The 24,001-nt window shown below is 43.3% G+C and overlaps 1 protein-coding gene across 1 annotated transcript in view; it reads left to right on the forward strand.

The window, feature by feature from the left end:
• The window catches only part of CFAP74 (cilia and flagella associated protein 74), a 219,403-nt gene that overhangs the window by 79,289 nt on the left and 116,113 nt on the right, over window positions 1–24,001 (forward strand). The window contains exons 16-22 of the mRNA XM_040427569.1: window positions 185–274; window positions 2,001–2,174; window positions 3,552–3,729; window positions 5,074–5,150; window positions 6,134–6,256; window positions 17,398–17,519; window positions 19,742–19,870. Coding sequence (XP_040283503.1) covers window positions 185–274; window positions 2,001–2,174; window positions 3,552–3,729; window positions 5,074–5,150; window positions 6,134–6,256; window positions 17,398–17,519; window positions 19,742–19,870 — 893 coding nt within the window. The remainder of the gene's footprint in view (window positions 1–184; window positions 275–2,000; window positions 2,175–3,551; window positions 3,730–5,073; window positions 5,151–6,133; window positions 6,257–17,397; window positions 17,520–19,741; window positions 19,871–24,001) is intronic.

Consider the following 24,001-nt stretch of genomic DNA (forward strand, 5'->3'; position numbering starts at 1 on the left):
CACCAAGGACCAGGACCATGTTGGCTATCCAGGGTTCTCCAGCTAAATCTGGGATGGTGTGGAGGAGGTTCATCTTCTGCCTGCCTACTTGCCGTTTACTGGAAGCAATTTCTGTAATTCATTGTGATAGACACCTGAAGTCAGGGAAGCCTGTGTTTGTTGACCGTGTCTATTCATTACTTAGATTAATGAAGATCTTGACGGAGAAGTGATGATGCTGGCTCAGACTGGTCCCTTTTCTGTTCCTGTTAAGTGCACAACTAAGAAGTGTGAGGTAATGTGACCTCTCATACCGCCTCTGTAGTCAGCCTCGTGGCAGCACTGCAGTCATCCACATACACTTGCCTATAGCATTTCCATTCCAGAACACTGACATCACCTAAAGGCATTTTTCCACCATATTATGTGCATATTGCTATTGTATGCTATTACTATCTGACTGGTAAAGATCTGGCTGCTTGGACACCGGCCAATGATCAGAATGAAGGAGCTGCAGTTTCCCTGTGTATCCTGGCCCCCTGCTATACAGGTGCATCTCAATAAATTAGAATATCATCAAAAGTTTATTTATTTCAGTAATTCAATTCAAAAAGTGAAACTCGTATATTCTATAGATTCATTACACGCAGAGTGATCTATTTCAAATGTTTATTTCTTTTAATGATGATGATTATGGCTTAGAGCTAAAGAAAACCCAAAAGTCAGCATCTCAGAAAATTACAATATTGTGAAAAAATTCAATATTGTAAACACACCCTAATCAGCTAATCAACACAAAACACCTACAAAAGACCAATTAAAAAATTATTTTTAATACAGAAATGTTGGCCTACTGAAATGTATGTACAGTATATGGATTCAGTACTTGCTGTGTGCTCCATTTACATGAATTACTGCATCAATGCCGTGTGGAATGGAGGATCAGCCTGCGGCACTGCTGAGGTGTTATGGAGGCCCAGGTTGCTTTGATAGCGGTCTTCTCGTCTGCATTGTTAGGTCTGGTGTCTTTTCTTCCTCTTGACAATACCTCAGATTCTCTAGGTTTAGGTCAGGCGAGTTTGCTGGCCAATCAAGCACAATGATACAGTATTATTAAACCAGGTACTGGTACTTTTGGCAGGTGCCAAGTCCTGCTGGAAAATGAAATCAGTATCTCCGTAAAGCTTGTCTGCAGAGGGAAGCATGAAGTGCTCCAAAATTTCCTGGTTGACGGCTGCGCTGACTTTGGACTTGATATAACACAGTGGACCAACACTAGCAGATATCATGGCTCCCCAAACCATCACTGACTGTGGAGACTTCACACTAGACCTCAAGCAGCTTGGATCGTGTGCCTCTCCACTCTTCCTCCAGACTCTGGGTCCTTGATTTCCAAATGAAATGCTTGACACAAGGAATGCGACAAGTGTTGCTCATGTCCTGGATATGTCTGTGAATGGTAGCTTTTGAAGCGCTGACTCCAGCCTCAGTCCATTCCTTGTGAATCTACCCAGACATACAGTGATTTGAATGTACCAGAAATCCTTGGCAAAGATTGAGGAGGGTCCATGAGAGGTTGATAAGGGAAGGCATTGGACTTTCAATTGGAATGAAAATGACAGCTCTTGAGTTGTCCCTATTTGGAGTTGGTAGATGGTCAGAGTTTTAGATGATCCTCAGAAATTCTAAAGGCCTGATAACCCAAGAGGCTTAGTAGCCAAATAGTTGTAATGATTATAGCTAATAACAGATTATACCTGATTTAGTATTATACTTTTGAGTAAAGGTTTAAGTAATACATCTAGGTAATATAAAATGATTTATCACATGTCCATTTTATTATTGTAAATGTTATCAGATGTTTAGTTACCAAAGTATGAAGCTCTTATAAAACATATCTGTGTCCCAGACCCTAACGTCAGAGCAATATGCATTTGTCTTATGTTATCCATATAAATCATTTCAGAAGGTATACATGTAATAGATATGAATGATTATCTGACCAGAGACATTTTTTACAGATGGCCATAGATAGGAAATGTATAGATTTTGGCATGCATGTTATCGGAGAGACAGTGACCCAGTACATCACACTGACAAATAGAGGAGCTCTTGGGACAAGGTTTTCTGTAAAGCAGATTACACAAGCTAATGATGTACAGAAGACACCTCCAGATGTCTCCTCTGAAGACAGGGTAAGTAGGAAACAAAGCTTAAAGGAGTTTTCCAGGCTGCTGATATTGATGACCTCAGGATAGGTCATTAAAGGGGTTATCCAATTTCTGAAACGCCCCCCCCCCCCCCTGTGCCGGGCCCCTCACAGGTAATATACTTAGCCCGCTCCTGGTCCCCGCACCGCTGCTGCTGCTTCTCCCTGTACACGGATGAAAACATCCGGTGTCGGGGGGAAGCAGCCAATGGCAGGTGGGGATGAGCCTCCCTAGCATCACGGGTAACACTAGGGAGGCTCGTCCCCGCTTGCCATTGGCTACTTTCCGATTGGTGAGGGTCTGACACCATGCACGCCGACCGATTAGTGGTTTCCTCCAGCACAGGAACTTGAATGGTGCAGGAAGCAAAACCCCGTTCAAAGTGTAATGGTCTTGCTAGGTTACTGCAGCTCGTCTCCCACTGAAGTGAATGCAGTAACCCAGCATGGCCACTACACTCTGAATGGAGCTCGGCTTCCTGTTCTATTCCAAATCTTAGTTCCAGCACCGGAGTCTAGGAGTGTGGGGTGTCAGGCCCCTACTAATCAGCTATTGATGACCTGATCGTAGGCTAGGTCATTAATAACAGGAGCCTATATAGATATATATATATACAGAAAAAGGATTTAACAAGATTTGTATTTTATACATTTAAACCTCTTCTCTTTCTGATCTTAAGACCCCCCATGTACAACTGAAGTCAGAAGGATTTACTGACTTTTCCTGACAAAGCTATAAATCAATCTGATCAGATCCTCTTGCTCTATAACATGCTGCCTGCAGATTGTACTGTATTCCGTGGTGGATGGTTTCCTTTAAAGGGGTTGTGTCACTTCAGCAAAAGGCATTTATTATGTAGAGAAAGTTAATACTAGCCACTTTACTAATGTATTGTTATTATCCATATTGCTTCCTTTGCTGTTTTTTTGTCCATGGTTACGACCACCCTGCAATCCATCAGTGGTGGTCGTGCTTGCAAAAAAAGCACCAGCCCATGTGTGCTCCCACTATCCCGGCCACCAGAGAGGCCGGTACTTTTTTCTATAGTGTGCAAACATGGCTACCGCTGATGGATTGCAGGGGAGTCATGGCCATGGAAAAAAAAAAAAAATTAGTAAGTTCCTTGTATTAACTTTGTCTACATGATAAATGCCACTTGCTGAAGTGAGACAACCCCTTTAAGCCACTAGCAGACGCCTCAGGATGTCCCCATGCAAATGTATATAATGTGCATGGTCAGATTTCAATATTAGGTCAGTTTGTATTAAGGTGAATACAATAGAAATAGACTCAAGATTCCTGTGCAAATACAGCCATGGAAGATTTTTTTATTTTGTCCTTTAATATTTTTATATATCTCAGATGCCTACAGCTTCAGCTGGCAACATTTCCCCAGATGGAGATGTTCAATTCTCTCCAGAACTGTCTGATCATAGCACTGAGAGCCCAAAGTCGGCCCAAGGAGACATAGTCTGTGAAAGAACCAGTCCTGAGAGAGCAGGTGCCAAGAGCCCAAAGGGCCATCCACCTTCTACAATAGGTACCGGTTATTTCTAATCCATTTCTTGTACCTACACTGAAGTATGCAAACCTTTATGTTTATACTTCGTTTCTTCATTTAATAACCACAAACCTTTTTATGTAACCTAAGAGAATTGATTGTTATTGTCAGTGCTCATTTCCCTGTTCACATTTGGTAGTTTTACCATCCACAACAACTAGTACAAGTGTGTATGGGCATCAGTCCTACAAGCAGTAATACTTATCTGAAGCAAAAGCACAATAAATAATGAAATCCTATCATTCAAGGTCCCTGAAAGCATTCTGTTCCCTGCTAGCACATACATACGCAAGTCCTTTTCATCAGGGGCGCACAACATTGGCGTACTGTACTGAAACGCTCCCAAGAGCCGCAATAAAACTTAAGGGGGTATTACATTTTCAGATAATTTATAGCATATCAAAGGTATAGACAATGAATGTGTGATAGGTGCAGGTCCCACTTTCAAGACTTCCACCTTTCAGGAGAATGGGGTCTCCACTCCAGAGTGAATGCTACAAGTGCATGCTTGTGACCCTCCTCGCTGAAGATTACCCGTGCACAACACCCATAAGCTACAATGAGGAGAGCCTCATGAACAGATGGCCACCTCTCTCTCATGCACCCCTTTGAGGACTGTGAAACAGGGGTCAAAGGACCTCATTCTCCTGATATAAGGGGGATCTAGAGATCTGTAGACAGTGCACCCCACATTATTACCTGGCCATCCTTGCTCCCGCGCTGTGTGCGACTTCTCTCTGACATTAGGCTCGGACTGGCCCACAGGGGTGCAGATGAATCCCCCCGGTGGGCCCCTAGTAGCACGTAACACAGTAGACTTACTGCACCACATATAGATAGTTTATTGTTATAGATCAGATAGCTGAGATGACTTATAGGTACAGAGGCAGGACAGACAGTATCCTCCAATCCGAGAGACCGGCCTTCTCAAAGTTGCTGCAGGAAACCCATAATCAATCATCTTGCTGCTGTGTGAGCAGGTAATATTTGGATGTATCCATATGGTGGGCCCCCAAAATAAATTTTACTGGTGGGCCCTAGCCAACCCAGTCCAACACTGTCTGACATGGAAACTACATGTGAGCAGCAATACACGCTCAAGCATTTATGCGTGCAGATGGATGGGGGTGACACAGAGTGGCATTGTGGGCATATGTGGCATGTTGTGCGCACCCATATTACCTGCTGTAGTACCCTATTAAAATGGCAACTGTAGTGCCTTTATAATAGTGATGTCATGCTCCCCAATCAAGTTCCACATAACAGATTGTATGTGGATGTACATACCGACTGACCGACTTTTACACTTATCTGATTTACTAGAAAGTGTTAGTCAAGAACCTCCTCAAGATTTACTGGAGACTTCTCTGGAGGTAGCTGCTGATATTAAACTGGGTGAGGTAAGAGTGCTGTATCATCAATCTAAGTTTTCCAGTTTTTCTTGACATGGTGATTAGTTTATTTGTTTTTGCTTTTTACTTTCTGTGGGATAGGGGTTGTCCAGGGGTCTAACATTGATGACCTGTCCACAGGATATATCATCATTATCTGACCTGTGGGGGTCTGACTCCCAGCACCCCTTCCTTCCGATCAGTTGTTTGAAGAGGCTGCGTCGGTACATTCTGCGGCCTCTTCCTACTGGTCACGTGGCTTAGGTTCATCTCAGTCCCATTCAGGTGAATCGGGCTGAGTTGTAATAGCAAACACAACCACTACCCATTGGATGGCACTGTGCTTGGTAAGCTGTGGTACTCATGGGCCCGTCTCAGTCACCATTTTCTATGCCTGTTTTAGGCATAAAAATGTACGACAGCTAGGAAGCAGTCTTACATTTAGACTGGCGCTGTATGTGCCGAAGTTATGGAGAGGCCTGCGCCTCTTCATAACTTCGCTGCATCCACCGCCAGCTACGGGGCTTTATTAAGACTGGCGTCTAAAACGCCGGTCTTAATAAATGTGCCCCAATATAGTACTAATACAGGTCTGTTCTACCAATGGCCAAAATGGCGGACTACAGTATATTCCTGTCGATAAAACAGGCTGACAAAATGACCAAAATCCCCCAAAAAAGACCAAAATTTCCTAAGAAGCCGATTCCATGGTGACAACCAGTATATGCATTTATGAAAAATGGACAGTGTAAAAAAAAATTTTTACTTGAAAAAATAAAATACTCACCAAATGAGATCCAGAGCTGAGAACAGTTTTTTTTTTTTTTGCCTCTTAGCTCTTGGAGATTCCTTCAAGTCAATAGGTTTTGGCTTATGGATGCTTCTCGATGACTGTTATGGTTGCCAGGATGTTTGCTTGTCCTTGCTTCTCCTCAGCTCAGAATTTCTGTTCCATGCTGTTTTTGTTTTGTCTGATGTAATCTGTATTTCAGGGGACAGATGGAGATTTAGGACCTTTTTCCTCTGTTAGTATACCAGCCGTGTTTACTCCGACCTTTCCAGGAAAATCAAGCTCATTGTTTGAGATTACCTTCGAAAACCAAAGCTGTAAAACTGTAAGTAGCATTTTCGATCATGCTCAATATGCGGCTTCCCAAACTGAAATAAACCTCTTTCTGTTTGCCAGATGTGAATGCATGCTCTTTTATAAGGGATTGTTCAGCCTTTTTTAAACAATGGACTATCCTCAGGATAGGCCATCATCCAGCACCCCTGCTGATCAGCTGTTATGTGTAGCTCCGCAGCCTAGAGTCCTTGAGAGGACGTGTGATCAAGGAATTTTCACTAATACAAGCTGGCTCATAAGATCATTATTTGTTTGATCTATTCTACCCATCAAACTTTCCTTCAGTTTCTAAGTTAATACACAGTTGGCCAAGAGTTCATGCCCACAAGTGGACTGCAATGCACGGCCAGCAGCCATGTGCGCTTGAATGCGACAGCAGTCTGCAACACATGGCCAAAGATAGAACATGTTCTATCTTTTTGCGGTGCGGAGGCATGGATCAGAAGCCCCCGGAAGCGTTTCCTAGTGCTTCCATGGGCTTCCGATCCGTGCCTTGAACCACAAAAAGATGGGTGAAGCCTTCTCTTCAGTCGTATCTGGCGGATTCGACCCATTCAAGTCAATGGGTTTGCATCTGAAAGCGGAGTGCACAGGGCCATTGCTCGTTTATTGTGGACGGGCCGTTTACGGTCAGCAATACGGGCTCTGAACGCTTAAGTGCATGAGCTCTAAAACGGTATCTCACTCTTCTCGCAATACATTTTTAAAGGCTATGGACATCTTTGGGGGCAGTTTTTTACTTCAATAGGAGCGGGGCTACAGTGATAAGTGCTGTCCATTACAATGTTGACAGTGCAATTTAGTTCCAGCCTCAACTTCTGGTGACATAGCTACACCCGAAGCTGAACCCCGCCGGTCAACTACTGATGCCTAGCCTGAGGCTAGACCATCATTTAAAGGCTGAAAAAAAACTTTAATCTGGATTGGTGATCCTCAGAAATGGGATTTACTATAAACACTTTTATAATTATTACAGTTTTAAGAGCAGCCACAGAAGAACACGCAACTTATTGCCATTTTCTGCAGCTTACCTTCCAGCTTTATTGTTTATATTGGGACAGGATGACCAGAGTGATCTCATTACTGTTACAGGGAGGGCAATTTATTTACAGATGACAGTTCTTAGGTGGAATATACTCTAGTCTATACTATATATTTTCTTGCTGTTTGTGTTAGGCCTAATGCACACGACCGTTCCGTTGTTTGCTGCCCGCAAACCACGGATCAGCAAAAAACGGAAGCCGCCCGTGTGACTTCCACAATTTGCGGAACGGGCGGCCCACTATAGAAATGCCTATTCTTGTCCGCAAAACGGACAGGAATAGGACATGCTATATTTTTTTTGCGGGGCCACGGAACGGAGCAACGGTTGCGGACCACAACCACGGTTGTGTCCATGAGGCCTTAGTCTGTTAACTTTCATCTGACCATAAGCTCCCAATCACTGCAGCGGTCATAAAGCACACATATTCTGCTACACTGTCACAGACAATAGAGGAAGGGTGTGCTTAAAATATCGCAGCCACCACCAACATTTAAAAACAAAAAAATTATAAAGACTGTTAATTGTTACCCATTGTAATCACATTCTCCAAATATACTGTAGATCAAGGCTTCTAGGTTTATGAACATTGAAACTGAATTTTTTATCAGTTTTATTATCAATTTTTTTTTTTTTAGATGGTAACAGTTATGTAAGGAGTTGTTTCAAGAAAAACAACCCCTTCATTGTGATAGGTAGATCACCGCAGTTCAGCCACCAAGACCTCTGGCATATGTTTTTTTTTAACGGTATCCTACAGTTTGCTGCTTATTTCAGATAAATGGATGTGCATATTTTATGGCTGTGCCCATACCATGCTTTTATTTCCTAATATTAACATAGTTTGTAAAGTTTACCCAGTTTTTAGTTGTTCTGAAGGCATCCAGATATAAACCTGCTGTACAGCTCCCTCATGGATAAGTACAGTTTATAGAGGAGTGAATCCATTCGTCTCTTCAGCAGGACTTCTTCACATACATTTAGCCTGGCCCTAACAACTTCCTGCCTGTGCCACTGCTCCAATTAGTAGAGCAAGGGCAGGAGATCGTCTGCGCAGGCAATCTGAAGCTGAAGTAGAGCAGCAGCGCAGGCAGGAAATTGTCAGGGATGGCTCTGTCAATCTAGCTGTAGTTGGGCACTTCTTCACCTGTGGGGACTCCACAGGTGAAGAAGTCCTGCTGATGAGATGAATAGATTTGCTCATCTCTAGTACAGTTATAGAGTGTGTGTGTATGTACGGTTGTGTTCAAAATAATAGCAGTCAGACATCACTAACCTGATCAATCACTGTTTTTGGTAGAAATGATATTTCTACATGGCAAATAATTTACTAGCAGGTGTAGTAGAGTAATAGAAACCCAACAGACCCAACAGTCATGACTTGCATGCTGTTGATTCTGTGTAATTGAATCACTAATTGAAAGGAGCATGTTCAAAATAATAGCAGTGTGGAGTTCAATTAGTGAGGTCATTCATTCTTTGAAAAACAGGTGGCAATTATTGCCCTTATTTAGGCAGCACATGTTGTACATGATTATTACAGTGCATTTCTCTTTAAAATTCTGAGGAAAATGGGTCGTTCTAGACATAGTTCAGAAGAACAGCGTACCTTGATTAAAAAGTTGATTGAAGAGGGGAAAACATTTAATGAAGTGCAGAAAATGATAGGCTGCTCAGCTAAAATGATCGCAAATGCTTTAAAATGGCAACCAAAACCTAAAAGACGTGGAAGAAAGCAAAAAACTACTATTCAAATGGATAGAAGAATAGCCAAAATGGCAAGGACTCAGCCAACAATCAGCCCCAGCAAGATCAAAGAAGGTCTAAAGTTACCTGTGAGTACTGTTACAAATAGAAGACACCTATGTGAAACCAAGCTATCTGCAAGAAGCCCCCGCAAAGTCCCACTGTTAATAAAAAGACATGTGCTGAAGAGGTTACAATTTACCAAAGAGCACATTGACTGGTCTAAAGAGACATTTTGTGGACTGATGAAAGTAAGATTGTTCTTTTTGGGTCTAGTGGACGGAGACAGTTTGTCAGACGACCCCCAAACACTGAATTCAAGCCACAGTACACTGTGAAGACAGTGAAGCATGGTGGTGCAAGAATCATGATATGGGGATGTTTCTCATACTACGGTGTTGGGCCTATTTATCGCATACCAGGGATCATGTATCAGTTTGAATACATCAGAATACTTGAAGAGGTCATGCTGCCTTATGCTGAAGAGGAAATGCCCCTGAAATGGGAGTTCCAACAAGACAACGACCCCAAACACATCAGTAAACGTGCAACATCTTGGTTCCAGACCAACAAGATTGACGTTATGGAGTGGCCAGCCCAATCCCCGGATCTCAATCCAATAGAAAACTTGTGGGGTGACATCAAAAATGCAGTTTCTGAGGCAAAACCAAGAAAAAGAGAAGAACTGTGGAATGTAGTCCAATCATCCTGGGCTGGAATACCTGTTCACAGGGGCCAGAAGTTGGTTTGTCCCTGCGGCCATTCTCCTAAAAAACACATTTTTACAATCTGCTAATGAGCCTCTAGGTGCTATGAGGGGGTTTATTCAGCACCTAGAGGCTCGGTCTACTAACTATTTATCCTGCCCAGGTCCTCAGTTTAGCCCGCCCCGTTCCTCTTGATTGATGTCCAAGTTCACTGGCTCGCTGAAGAAATCCCGCGCCTGCACCGTCCACTTCTGTATTCGGCGCAGGCGCAGTGAGTGAAGGACATGCTCCTGGTGCCGGCTTCCTCACTGTGACGTAGTTGGCACACTATTATTTTGAACACAACTGTATATACAGTCAGGTCCATAAATATTGGGACATTGACGCAATTCTAACATTTTTGGCTCTATACACCACCACAATGGATTTGAAATTAAACTAACAACATGTGCTTTAACTGCAGACTGTCAGCTTTAATTTGAGGGTATTTACATCCAAATCAGGTGAACAGTGTAGGAATTACAACAGTTTGCATATGTGCCTCCCACTTGTTAAGGGACCAAAAGTAATGGGACAGAATAATAATCATAAATCAAACTTTCACTTTTTAATACTTGGTTGCAAATCCTTTGCAGTCAATTACAGCCTGAAGTCTGGAACGCATAGACATCACCAGACGCCGGGTTTCATCCCTGGTGATGCTCTGCCAGACCTCTACTGCAACTGTCTTCAGTTCCTGCTTGTTCTTGGGGCATTTTCCCTTCAGTTTTGTCTTCAGCAAGTGAAATGCATGCTCAATCGGATTCAGGTCAGGTGATTGACTTGGCCATTGCATAACATTCCACTTCTTTCCCTTAAAAAACTCTTTGGTTGCTTTTGCAGTATGCTTTGGGTCATTGTCCATCTGCATTGTGAAGCGCCGTCCAATGAGTTCTGAAGCATTTGGCTGAATATGAGCAGATAATATTGCCCGAAACACTTCAGAATTCATCCTGCTGCTTTTGTCAGCAGTCACATCATCAATAAATACAAGAGAACCAGTTCCATTGGCAGCCATACATGTCCACGCCATGACACTACCACGACCATGCTTCACTGATGAGGTGGTATGCTTAGGATCATGAGCAGTTCCTTTCCTTCTCCATACTCTTCTCTTCCCATTACTCTGGTACAAGTTGATCTTAGTCTCATCTGTCCATAGGATGTTGTTCCAGAACTGTGAAGGCTTTTTTAGATGTCGTTTGGCAACCTTTAATCTGGCCTTCCTGATTTTGAGGCTCACCAATTGTTTACATCTTGTGATGAACCCTCTGTATTCACTCTGGTGAAGTCTTCTCTTGATTGTTGACTTTGACACACATACACCTACCTCCTGGAGAGTGTTCTTGATATGGCCAACTGTTGTGAAGGGTGTTTTCTTCACCAGGGAAAAAATTCTTCGGTCATTCACTACATTTGTTTTCCGTGGTCTTCCGGGTCTTTTGGTAATGCTGAGCTCACCGGTGCGTTCCTTCTTTTTAAGAATGTTCCAAACAGTTGTTTTGGCCACGCCTACTGTTTTTGCTATCTCTCTGATGGGTTTGTTTTGTTTTTTCAGCCTAATGATGGCTTGCTTCACTGATAGTGACAGCTCTTTGGATCTCATCTTGAGAGTTGACAGCAAGAGATTCCAAATACAAATAGCAGACTTGGAATGAACTCTGGACCTTTTATCTGCTTATTGTAATTGGGATAATGATGGAATAACACACACCTGGCCATGGAACAGCTGAGAAGCCAATTGTCCCATTACCTTTGGTCCCTTAACAAGTGGGAGGCACATATGCAAACTGTTGTAATTCCTACACCGTTCACCTGATTTGGATGTAAAATTAAAGCTGACAGTCTGCAGTTAAAGCACGTCTTGTTTGTTTCATTTCAAATCCATTGTGGTGGTGTATAGAGCCAAAAATGTTAGAATTGTGTCAATGTCCCAATATTTATGGACCTGACTGTGTGTGTATATATATATATATATATATATATATATATATATATATATATATATATATATGGAAAACCTATAAACGGGCACTGAGAGCTACTAAGCTATAAAAATATTATTTTATTTAGTACATGATTTAAAACATACAAAGAAGATGACAGACAAATGCAAAAAGTGCGGTACAATCCTGGGAGAGTTTATGAAGTACAACAATATAATGAAGCGAGTGACCTAAGCGTAAGAGCCTATAGGCGAAAAAACTGCCATATAAGATATATATTTAAAAAGGTATCCACTATCCATGAGAGTGCAAATAATGTCATCAGGTATAAAGTGCAAGTGCAAGCTGCAATATGAGCAGAAAAAAACAATGACAACTGTCAGGTGTGAGTCTTAAAGGGTTTCTACCACCTCATTTGGACCTAATTAGCTGTCAGACACTAGCGATCTGCTAGTGTCTGATCTACCTAACCATGCTATTCTAAGATCTTTGTGTGCAGCCGTTACACTAAAAAAACAACTTTTATTGCTATGCAAATGAGCCTCTAGGTGCTATGGGGGCGTCTTTTCAGCACCTAGAGGCTCCGTCTACTCACCCTGTATTCCGCCCCGCTCGTCCCTCCAGCCCGCCCATCTCTAGATTGCCAGCCTCCATCTCATCCATCGGCCTTATTCTCGCGCCTGCGCCGTGTGCGTCTGTATTCGGCGCAGGCGTAGTGACTGTCTGGCCGGGCGTCGTCTGTTCGGGAGCGGTCAGACAGTCACTGCGCCTCCGCCGAATACAGACGCACACGGCGCAGGCGCGAGAATAAGGCCGATTGTTGTACTTTATAAACTCTCCCAGGATTGTACCGCACTTTTTGCATTTGTCTGTCATCTTCTTTGTATGTTTTAAATCATGTACTAAATAAAATAATATTTTTATAGCTTAGTAGCTCTCAGTGTCCGTTTATAGGTTTTCTAGTTATTTCTGAGTTAAGCTCTTGTGAGGGGCTTTTTTGGTTATATCGTTGCTTTACGCAATTCTTTTGTAACTTATTTCTGTATTTAATCTGTATATATATATATATATTAGCAGATGTATACAGCTAATAACCAAATAATGGCACAAATTAGTTTTTGACGGTTGTGCAGGTCTATAAAAAATGGTATAGAAGAACTTGCTTGGTCTCCGCATCCAACGTCTTCCTGCACTTCATGATCCTTACATTAGTGCCATTTATAATTGACCGTTATTCAGAGATGAAATGGAGTCTTGCTTTTTTCTCAGAAGACATACTGTATATACACAAATGTTTCAAAGCAAGATCTTTTTCAGCTCAGTTTTTCTTTGCACCATATATTTCAGTTAGTTGAGAGGAAGTGTGATCAGGGAATTTTCACAAAATCAAGCTGACTCCATAAGATCATTAGTTGTTTGATGTATTCTACCCAGCGGTGCTATCAGACTTTCCTTCAGTTCCTAAAATAATATGAAGTTGCCTAAAACTTTTCAGAGTCTTATCTCACTTTCCTCCCAATACAGTTCTTAATCTATGTTTCTTTTAGGGCATACATGCAAAGTTTGTCCTATTTTTATTGATTTTTTTTAGTTATTTATATATCTCACTCATATATATATATATATATATATATATATATAGTACTGCAGACCACTACAATCCCCAATATCTCATGTACTATAATGTATAACTGACCTGATATATATTATACAGTGTAAAAGATGCAGTGGGTACAGATATATAGTATATCCAGCAGTGTACTGATATGTGAGGTATGAAGTATAAATGACACCTCATACTTCACATATCAGTACACTTCTGTATATATTACATATCTGTAACCACTTAGTCTGTTATACCTTGTACTGCATCAGTACACTACTGTATATACTGTATACCTGTACACACTGCATCTATTATACCTCATACCTCAGTACACTGCTGTATATACTGTATATCTGTACACACTGCATCTATTATACCTCATACCTCACATATCAGTACACTGCTGGATATACTGTATACCTGTACACACTGCCTCTATTATACCTCATACCTCACATATCAGTACACTGCTGTATATACTGTATATCTGTACACACTGCATCTATTATACCTCAGATATCAGTACACTGCTGTATATACTGTATATCTGTACACACTGCATCTATTATACCTCATACCTCACATATCAGTACACTGCTGGATATACTGTATACCTGTACACACTGCATCTATTATACCTCATACCTCACATATCAGTACACTGCTGTATATACTGTATATCTGTACACACTGCATCTATTATACCTCAGATATCAGTACACTGCTGTATATACTGTATATCTGTACACACTGCATCTATTGTACCTTGAACCTCACATACCAGTACACTGCTGGATATACTATATATCTGTACACACTGCATCTATTGTACCTTGAACCTCACATACCAGTACACTTCTGGATATACTATATATCTGTAAACACTGCATGTAATATACTTTGTACCTCACACACCAGTACACTGCTGGATATACTGTATATCTGTACACACTGCATCTATTATACCATAACAGGGATCAGCAACCTCTGGCACTCTAGCTGTTCTGAAACTACAACTCCCAGAATCCTCCTCTCACTTCTGTGGGAGTTACAAGAACACCCAAGTAAGTTTACATGCTGGGAGTTGTAGTTTCACAGCAGCTGCAGTGCTGAAGGTTGCTGATCCCTGCCATATAATATATTATAGTAGATAAGGTATTGGGGATTGTAGTTGTTTGCAGTACTATATATGAGTGAGATATAATGTATAATGTGGCACTTTTAATTACTTAACTTCTGAGTAAAAAAAGGGAATGGGGGGAGGCAAATGAAGAGAAAAGGGGAGGATCTCCTTTTACTCAGTCCATTCTACATTCAGTGGAGAGTTTATAGGGGAGTTGGGGGGTTGAAGGATCTGTGATGTCATCACCGTCCGGCAGATGCACCTTGCTAACCTGGAAACTGTGCAGTTCCTTTACTAGATGGCACAGGTCCTTTAGCTCTCTTGGCTGATAACGGGAGCCTGTATTGAATGTAATTAGGGGGCCGGGCCTTTCATCCACTGTGGGTTCCCTTCCCCACAGGCTCCATAGCGGCTGCATGGTCTTCCTCCATTGGAGATATGTCGCTGATATTGAATACTTCAAACTATTTCCAGTCAGAACTAGCTGTACTTTGCTTCCCACTCGCACACCATATGAAATATGGTCTTACTTTACCTAAGTAATAATACTGTATAGTACCATACAGTATTGTGCCCAAATATGGCATACCCCCAATGATTTGGATGGTGCAAGGGGGAAACGTATGGTTCATTTTGTGAAAGACCACTCCTGCAAACCTATAGTTTTCATTTACACAATAGCACAAAAATAATCAAATTGTATCAACTTATGAAGCCATACAGTACAGTGTGAGCTGTAATATACAGATCAGAAACAGACAGACACTTTGTGGAGCAATATCGTAGAGGGCCAGAGGAATTTGGTTTAAACGTAGAAACAGCCTTCCAAAAGAGACACTTGGGAGGTAGAAATAGCAGTACAAAATGAATAAACTGTATAGTACCTAGGTAGCAGTGCCACACAAGTCAAGTCTTTAGAAGGTCTTAAAATTGGGTAAATACAACCTCAGATGAACAATAGCACATACTATGTCAAGGAGGAAAGACCTCAGCAATGTTAGAGAAACAATATTTGCTGCCTGGGAAGAGTTATAAGACTATTTCCAAACAATTGAAAGCCCATGATCCTACAGTTAGAAATATTATTCACAAGTGGAAAACATTCAAGACAGTTGACATTATACCCAGGAGTTGACACCTTAGCAAATTCACCCCAAATTCAGATCAGGCAAGGCTCAGAGCTACATCTAACACTCTACAGGCCTCAGTTGTGGAGGGGTGATGAATGGAGTTTTACACCCACAGGACCTCTGTATCTTACTTTCACCGCCGGCCCTGGGAGAGAGCTTAGAAGTTCAAAATGACGGAAGACTCAGGAGTCTATCGGACAGATCTCTCTTGTTTTCATTGTTGCTAACAGGTTTCCACCCCTTTGCAGATGCTGCTCATTATCAGTCAGGTGGCTCTTTATATGTTCTGCCTCTCACTTGTTTCCCTGCGGCTGATATCTCTTCTGTGGAGTGCTCTGCTTGTATGGTGGTTCTCCTGTTCCAGTTACATCTCAAGCTAAGTCCTTTCCCTTTTCTTGGTGTGTCTGTCCTGACTAGGCCTTCAGGGAGACACTAGCTCCTTCAGTTTGGAAGGAGCCGGTTGCCTCTTTCCCTGTTCCCTAAGCTGAGGGTTTGTTGCAGTGTTTCAGCAGTCTCAGGTTCCTGTGCATGTGCATTTTTACCATTGAGATTTGCACATGTTGTTAGCAGCTTAGGGAGAGTATCAGGGAATGCTAGGAGGTGACCTCTTTATTCCCTAGGTTTGGGGCCTAGTCTTTTGTTTAGTTGTGGTTCCCTTTGGTTGTCTTTCCTTCCCCGTACCTCCCGTGACACTTACATTGAGCAGTCAATGAGTCGACCATGAAAACCTCTGTGGGCCAAAATATTTTACAGGTAAATGTGAGGCTATACAGGGGACAGAGGGACAGAGCAGGCCCAGCATTCGGACATGCCAGGAGAAGGGAGCAGTGGAAGGTGGGTTCACACAGCCGGAGCCTGGGACTGTTGAGCAGCGACACTGAAAATGAAAAGAATCAAGGTGTTGTAATAGTCCAGTCAAAGTCCAGAACTCAACCCAATTAAAATGCTGAGCTTGGACTTTAAAAGAGCTGTGCGTTAATGAATGCCCACAAACCTCAATGAACTGAATCAAAATTGTATCGAAGAATGGGTTAAAATTGCTCCAGAATGATGTGAGAGACTGCTAGTCATACAGAAAACTATTACTTTACTACTATTACAAGCTTTCCATTTACGGGGTGGACTTCACATGCAGCTACTGCATTATGGCCTAGTAATTGTTGAATAAATAATGACACTGTGTGATTAGTAGTTACCTGGTCGAGATAGTAGTTCCCTAATTTTAAGACTTTCTAAGGAGCAGATGTTTTTTTTGTATGTCTTGATACATAAAACCATAGAATTCTAAGATGGTGTACTTAGATTTTCTCATGGCTGTAAATACCACCATATAAAACCAGCATACACTGAGAAAATAACCGCTTCAGGTAGTCTAATAACTGCTGTACAATGTCTAAAGTAAAACTGCAATACAATAAGATTTTCGGTGGTCACAGGACTCTGGTGTCCAATCGCACAAGTCACACACACCTAAGGCTGGCTGTTCTCTTTTGAACTTTAAAAATAAAGCCTCATGCAGACAATACACCAGGGATTTGTAATTTGGTTATCATAGAGATCTGTGGGCCCATGATTTGAATATACTTAGACTTCAAGAATCTGTGAGAAAAAAAACAATATGTTCCAACAAATGACATGTTAGAGAGATATTTTCCTCTAGTAAAATTTCTTCTAGTAGAGAGTCTGGTACCTCATGGATGTACTGCACCATGGGGCCATGCACATGGTTAAGCCAAACTGAAAATCGACAGTTGACACTTGCACCATGTAAAGGATGGATTTTTTTTTCAGATTCCTGTGACCGCCAGAGGGTCGGCAATTGATGTTCCCGTGTATGTTCCACATTCTAATATTGACCTGAAGATCTGCATGTATGACCGCCTCTATCAGGACAGCATTGTCGTTAAAAACAGGTATGAAAGCAACTCTGATTTTGCAAGGTACTCAAACTTCATCATGACACAGTGAACATTATCATCCCAGCAGTGGCATAACTATAACTGACTGGGCCCTACAGCAAATTGTTGAACTGGGGCCCCCCCTCGGTCTTCTTAATGCAGACCTCAGACCAGAGCAGGTCATAGTGTGCTTCTGCTGCCCGCATAGTGCAGTGCAGGCACCCGGAGAAGAAGAATAGGAAGCAGTGAGGAGTACCAATACTATCATTCCCGGAGAACCCTTTTAATTGAATAAAAGCTCTTTTTTCCTAATCTCATTAACCCCTTAAAAATGTGATATATTCTGAATTCCTGATACCAGTGCAAAGTTTATAACCCAAATAATTTTGATTAATTCGTTAAACTGAATTCATATTTTATTTATGAAGGTTTAGGACTAATTAGGAACACTTTGAAGCCGTATACGATCATGTCTCCATAAGATACTATTCTAATCTTGTTCTTATTTAAGATCTAGCCATATGTGACCTCATTTTTGGCCTATTTTGCTGCTTAAAAAAAATTTACAACGTGAGCAACAATAAAAACGGAAGGATAGCGCTCATCCAGCATCAGGTTACGTTAGAGTTACACAATTTTAACAAAATTTATACTACCTACAGATCATATACATTATAAATATTCTTTAACCATCAGTGGTGCTGTGCAGTAAATGGAAAACAGCGGAGCAATTTGCGTGATTTCAGTAAGGATTTGGATGACTCAGACTTGAGGCTAAATGCAAGAAGCTGGCCATGTCTGTATTATGCAGGAAACTTGTTAATCTTCTTTTGCTTTGATGTTTAAAAAGCAGAGGTTAATACCGCCCGAACCCTTCCAACATAGCTGGTTAAAAGAGCAAAGTAAACTTTCCAATTACAGGAACAGAAACCTATTGTACTATAATATTTCTATTTCATACATAACTGTATATCTAAGGAGGCAGCAGCACAATGAGAAATCCAAAAACCTTTGATGAAGACCACACTGTATATAGACAGCAGGCACAGTACAAAGGAAAAAATATAACTATCCTATCATTCCTGTAATGCATATCAAATGAAATGTAAAGTTACATTTTGGGTTTTATTGAAAAAATAATAAAACACTAGTTTTTTCTTCTCCATATCAAATCTACATCCCAAACGTAACATATTGAATGGCTAGATGAATTGTTCCCACCGAGAGTTCAACATTTTTTTCTCTTTTCTCATCTGCTCCAGGTTCACTGACTTCTACTGGTGGTGGTTGTATCTTTAGTCTGCAAGACATTGGGGGGCAGTACACTTCTTTCACATGACAAGCAAGCACTGCTGTGATAACACCACAGCGCTATTTGCTTTCATGACCACATCCCCAAAGCATTGAGCGAAGTATAGCAGAATAGGATGGCTCCTGGTCTACTACGCATACCAATGTGGGCCATCCAGCAGCTCAGAGGTTTTATGTGTGTTCTACATATGTGTTCTCCTGAGAACCTGAACAGGATGCTTGGACAGTATCATGGAGCCTCTGCACAAGCACAGCCACCATGGCAAAGCCGTGGTGGTGGTGGTGGTGGCTGTTTTCATTGTCCGTAACACATGGGGTGGACTAAAAGAAATCTCTCTAGAATGCAGTTCTTTATAAAAATTTCAAAAAAAGGTAATTCATATTATTACATAAGGGACTATTTAATACTCCTTTAAAGGGGTTGTCCAGCTTTGGCAACATTTCTGGCAGAACCCCTATCACCACTTCACCGGACCTGCGGAGAGAAGCATACATACCTACTCCCTGTCACTGGGTTTTGGCTCCTTCAGTCCATCGCAGGGGTCTGAAAGCTCCAGTCCACGCTTCCGACACAGAGTTACGCCTGCTGCTAAAGTGGTGACAGGTACCCCAACCAGCGCGTGACCCCTTGTCCATGCCGGATGTTGACAAGCGGGGACTGAAGCACCAAGACGGTAGCGATGGACTGAAGGAGCCGGAATCCAGCTGTAAGTATGCTTTCCTCTTCAGGTCCAGGTGGGTGGAGAGCAGCAATGCTGCCAAAACTGGGCAACCCTAGGATTGTTATATGAGTGTATATAATATCTAAACTAATATTGGACCTTGAAATTAATTGTATGGAATGCAGCGTTATTTTGTAAATGTGAAAAAATATTCTAATTTACTTATAATATCCATATACTGTATATGTTCTTTGTCTTTTGTAGAGCAACGACAGCCCTTCGTTTAAAGTTTGAGGTCTGCAAAGAACTAAGGAACCACATGGAGTTGCTTCCAAAGACTGGCTTCATCCAAGCTCAGTCTTCTTTCAGTGTTCAGCTCAAGTTTTTACCAAGGTTAGTGCTTAGAAATGGCAATGGATTATTTCATGGGAACCTTCCATCTTTGTCCGTTTTGTCATGATGGACGGATAGTCATACAGTGCATGGCTTTCAGTTTACAGCCCTCACAGGTAGATGAAGGAGAAGTAGGGTATATCCAGTTTGTTTTTGTTTTTTTCATCCTTTTCTAGCATACAACTATAATTCATTTTCCATATGCACACTATTTGGGAGATAGAATGGACCTACTAGAGTATTTTGACATACCAAGGCTGTAACTATATTTTACTCTGGTCCTCCAAATGCCATTTTACAAGGTGCTCTGTACTCTATATGACTATGGCAGCATGGTGGCTCAGTGGTTAGCACTAGTGCCTTGCAGCGCTGGTACAACATCCAAGGACAACATCTGCATGGAGTTTGTATGTTCTCCCCGGGTTGGTGTGGTGTTCCCTTCGGGTTTTCCGGTTTCCTCCCACACTCCAAAGACATACTGATAAGGACCTTAGATTGTGAGCCCCACTGGGGACAGTGTGATGCTAATGTCTGTACAGCGCTGCGGAATATGTCAGTGCTGTATAAGTGAGTATAGTAAATATATGTATGGCCCTAGTATGTAAAATGACCCTAGTAGGTACAGATTATGAACACTTTACTAATAAAACGTTTAAAGGGCTCTCTCACCTAGGACTACACTAATACTGAATAGTACACCTGAAACTGAGCTCGGATCAGTAATTTTTATCTCTATTTACCACACAAACCAACTGTGTAATGCATAGAGAGGTCTCCTCCAGGACTCCTCTCCATTATGTGTGTGCGCTCAGGAGTCCTTTCTATGTATCACACAGCCTGTACGCAGACGCACAGCATAGGTATGAAGGTCAGTATAGAGCCAATAAAATATCCCTTTAATGGGGTAATCTCATGAATAATGTCAATGAAATGAAAAATGAAAATCCAACATCATATAGTACATGACAGTCTCTTTCTCAAAAACTTAAAGGGATTATCTGGAAATTACTGTTGAAAACCTATCTGGATAGGTCATCAATATCCGATCGGTAGGGGTCGGACACCCGGGACGCCCGCCGATCAGTGTCACGGCTGAGGATGGGGGAAATCCTCAGCCGTGTGAAGCCCGGTGATGTTACGGCTGCTTGGCCATGAAGACAGGATTAGGGAGCAGGTCACCTCCTAAACGCATCCCTAACCTGACCCTGGCTCCTAGCTACATGAGCCAACCTTGATGGTAGGAGGGCCCATGCTCCGGAACCTAAAAGTCCCTGCTAGCCCTCAAGATGACCCTCACCTAGGAGCTGAGTAAGACAAGCCCACTCCTCCTAGACACAGAGGAGCAGGAGTCTCAACGGCCAAGCTGCAGGAAAAGGGGAGACATAAACAGCTCTATGGATATGGCAGGTGAACAAAGAGTTCCACCTACCTGCCACAGCCTTGCTGACTGGATCCCTGTGTTAGCAGGGTGCAGATCACAAACGCATCCCCACACAGGGACCCAGATCCATAGCTGCACAAAATCACATATAAAACATCACACGGACATCACACATAACTAGAAATAACTTAAAGCGACATTATGGTTATGACCACAGGGGTGGCTCTTACTGGCAGGTAATAAAGACATGAGGCTGCTCTCAGCTAAGCATGGCTGAAGCAACCTGCAGGCCTGCAAAAGCAGTGAGGCTATATAGGCCAAGAAGCCACACCCCACAGTCGGACACACCCAGTGCACACAGACACTAGGAAGGAGATTAACCCTTCCAACACCAGGGAAGGGAAAACACCACTTAAAGGAGACGTGCACACAATAACATAAAAAGGAAGTGCACACATACACACATCACACAAAACCGCATGCGCAACGTAGCGAGCTGCAATGGCACAGCTCAGCCTGCTACGCTGCCACATACACACTGTTGCCAGCGGCAACCACAGGTGAGGCAAATACCACAGCCCTCACCTGTGATTGAACACCAAAGAAAACCGCTGACAACCGCATGCGGTACAGGAGTCACGGTCATAGCCATGGCCGTGACACTCCCACCCCTCAAAGCCCCCCCACCAAAAAAAAGACACGTGAGGGACTCACACAAGGGGATGAGAGAAGGGGACGTCCACTCTCAGGACATGGTTCCCAGAAAGTCGCTGTCAGCTGCATCCTCTCCCAGCACACAACACAGCCAGTCCGACGAGGCCTGCAGCCCGCACCAGCGACACGGAAATGGAACCACTGAGAGTGGACGAGGGGACTCTCCACTCACGTCCCCACTCCAGTCGCTGCCAGCAGACACTCCTAACCAGCACGAAGCCGGACCACTTACGGAGTGCTGCCAGCAGACGACCAGAGATGGGAACATGGAGAGGGACGAGGGATCCCCAACACGGACACGGAAGGTAAGGTGGCGGGGAATAAGCCACCAACCGTGCCGTTAACAGAGAACCCCCAGGAACGCTCTCCCTCCGGAGAACGCGCATGCAGACCACAAGGGTATGGCACTGCATGCTGCACCCTCTTTCGAAGGTGTGCAACTCGCACACCAAACAAACACCCTAGTGCTATAAAATCAGGGGGACGCCAAACGAGGCAACGGTGAAGGGAAGGCGGGGAAACGCCACTCACCGCGCCGTCAGAGGCGAAACCCCCAGAACGCTCTCCCTCCGAAGAGCGCGCATGTAACCCTTCTGCAGGGGGCGGTACATGCTTCACCCTCTTTCGAGGGATGCATACTCCCACCCCTCAAAGCCCCTCCCAACAACAAAAGGGGAAAGTTGGTGAGGCATAAGAAACAATGGGAGGGGGGGAGGGGAAAGACAAACAAAAAGGGGACACCAACACGGACAACGGTGAGCTGGGAATGCCACTCACCGCGCCGTAAATAGTGAAAGCCCCATAACGCTCTCCCTCCGGAGAACGCGCATGCACCCCATCCATAGATAGCAGTGCATGCTTTACCCTCTTTCGAGGGAGCGCCACGTAAGAAGTGACTGTGGTCATACTGTCACAGCTGAGGATGGGGGAAATCCTCAGCCGTGTGAAGCCCGGTGATGTTACGGCTGCTTGGCCATGAAGACAGGATTAGGGAGCAGGTCACCTCCTAAACGCATCCCTAACCTGACCCTGGCTCCTAGCTACATGAGCCAACCTTGATGGTAGGAGGGCCCATGCTCCGGAACCTAAAAGTCCCTGCTAGCCCTCAAGATGACCCTCACCTAGGAGCTGAGTAAGACAAGCCCACTCCTCCTAGACACGGAGGAGCAGGAGTCTCAACGGCCAAGCTGCAGGAAAAGGGGAGACATAAACAGCTCTATGGATATGGCAGGTGAACAAAGAGTTCCACCTACCTGCCACAGCCTTGCTGACTGGATCCCTGTGTTAGCAGGGTGCAGATCACAAACGCATCCCCACACAGGGACCCAGATCCATAGCTGCACAAAATCACATATAAAACATCACACGGACATCACACATAACTAGAAATAACTTAAAGCGACATTATGGTTATGACCACAGGGGTGGCTCTTACTGGCAGGTAATAAAGACATGAGGCTGCTCTCAGCTAAGCATGGCTGAAGCAACCTGCAGGCCTGCAAAAGCAGTGAGGCTATATAGGCCAAGAAGCCACACCCCACAGTCGGACACACCCAGTGCACACACACACACTAGGAAGGAGATTAACCCTTCCAACACCAGGGAAGGGAAAACACCACTTAAAGGAGACGTGCACACAATAACATAAAAAGGAAGTGCACACATACACACATCACACAAAACCGCATGCGCAACGTAGCGAGCTGCAATGGCACAGCTCAGCCTGCTACGCTGCCACATACACACTGTTGCCAGCGGCAACCACAGGTGAGGCAAATACCACAGCCCTTACCTGTGATTGAACACCAAAGAAAACCGCTGACAACCGCATGCGGTACAGGAGTCACGGTCATAGCCATGGCCGTGACAATCAGCTGTCAGGAGCCGTGAGCGCTGTGGCCTCCTCCTAGGCAGGGCCAGCTACAGGTTCATGTGGGCCCTTGGGCGATAAATCTCAGTGGGCCCCCTTTTGGCATTTTTTTACAGTGACATGTCCCCCTGTGGCTCCCACACAGTATAATGACCTCCAGTGCCCC

The sequence above is a fragment of the Bufo bufo genome, chromosome 1, assembly GCF_905171765.1.
Source record: "Bufo bufo chromosome 1, aBufBuf1.1, whole genome shotgun sequence".
In the NCBI taxonomy this organism is placed as follows: Eukaryota; Metazoa; Chordata; class Amphibia; order Anura; family Bufonidae; genus Bufo; species Bufo bufo.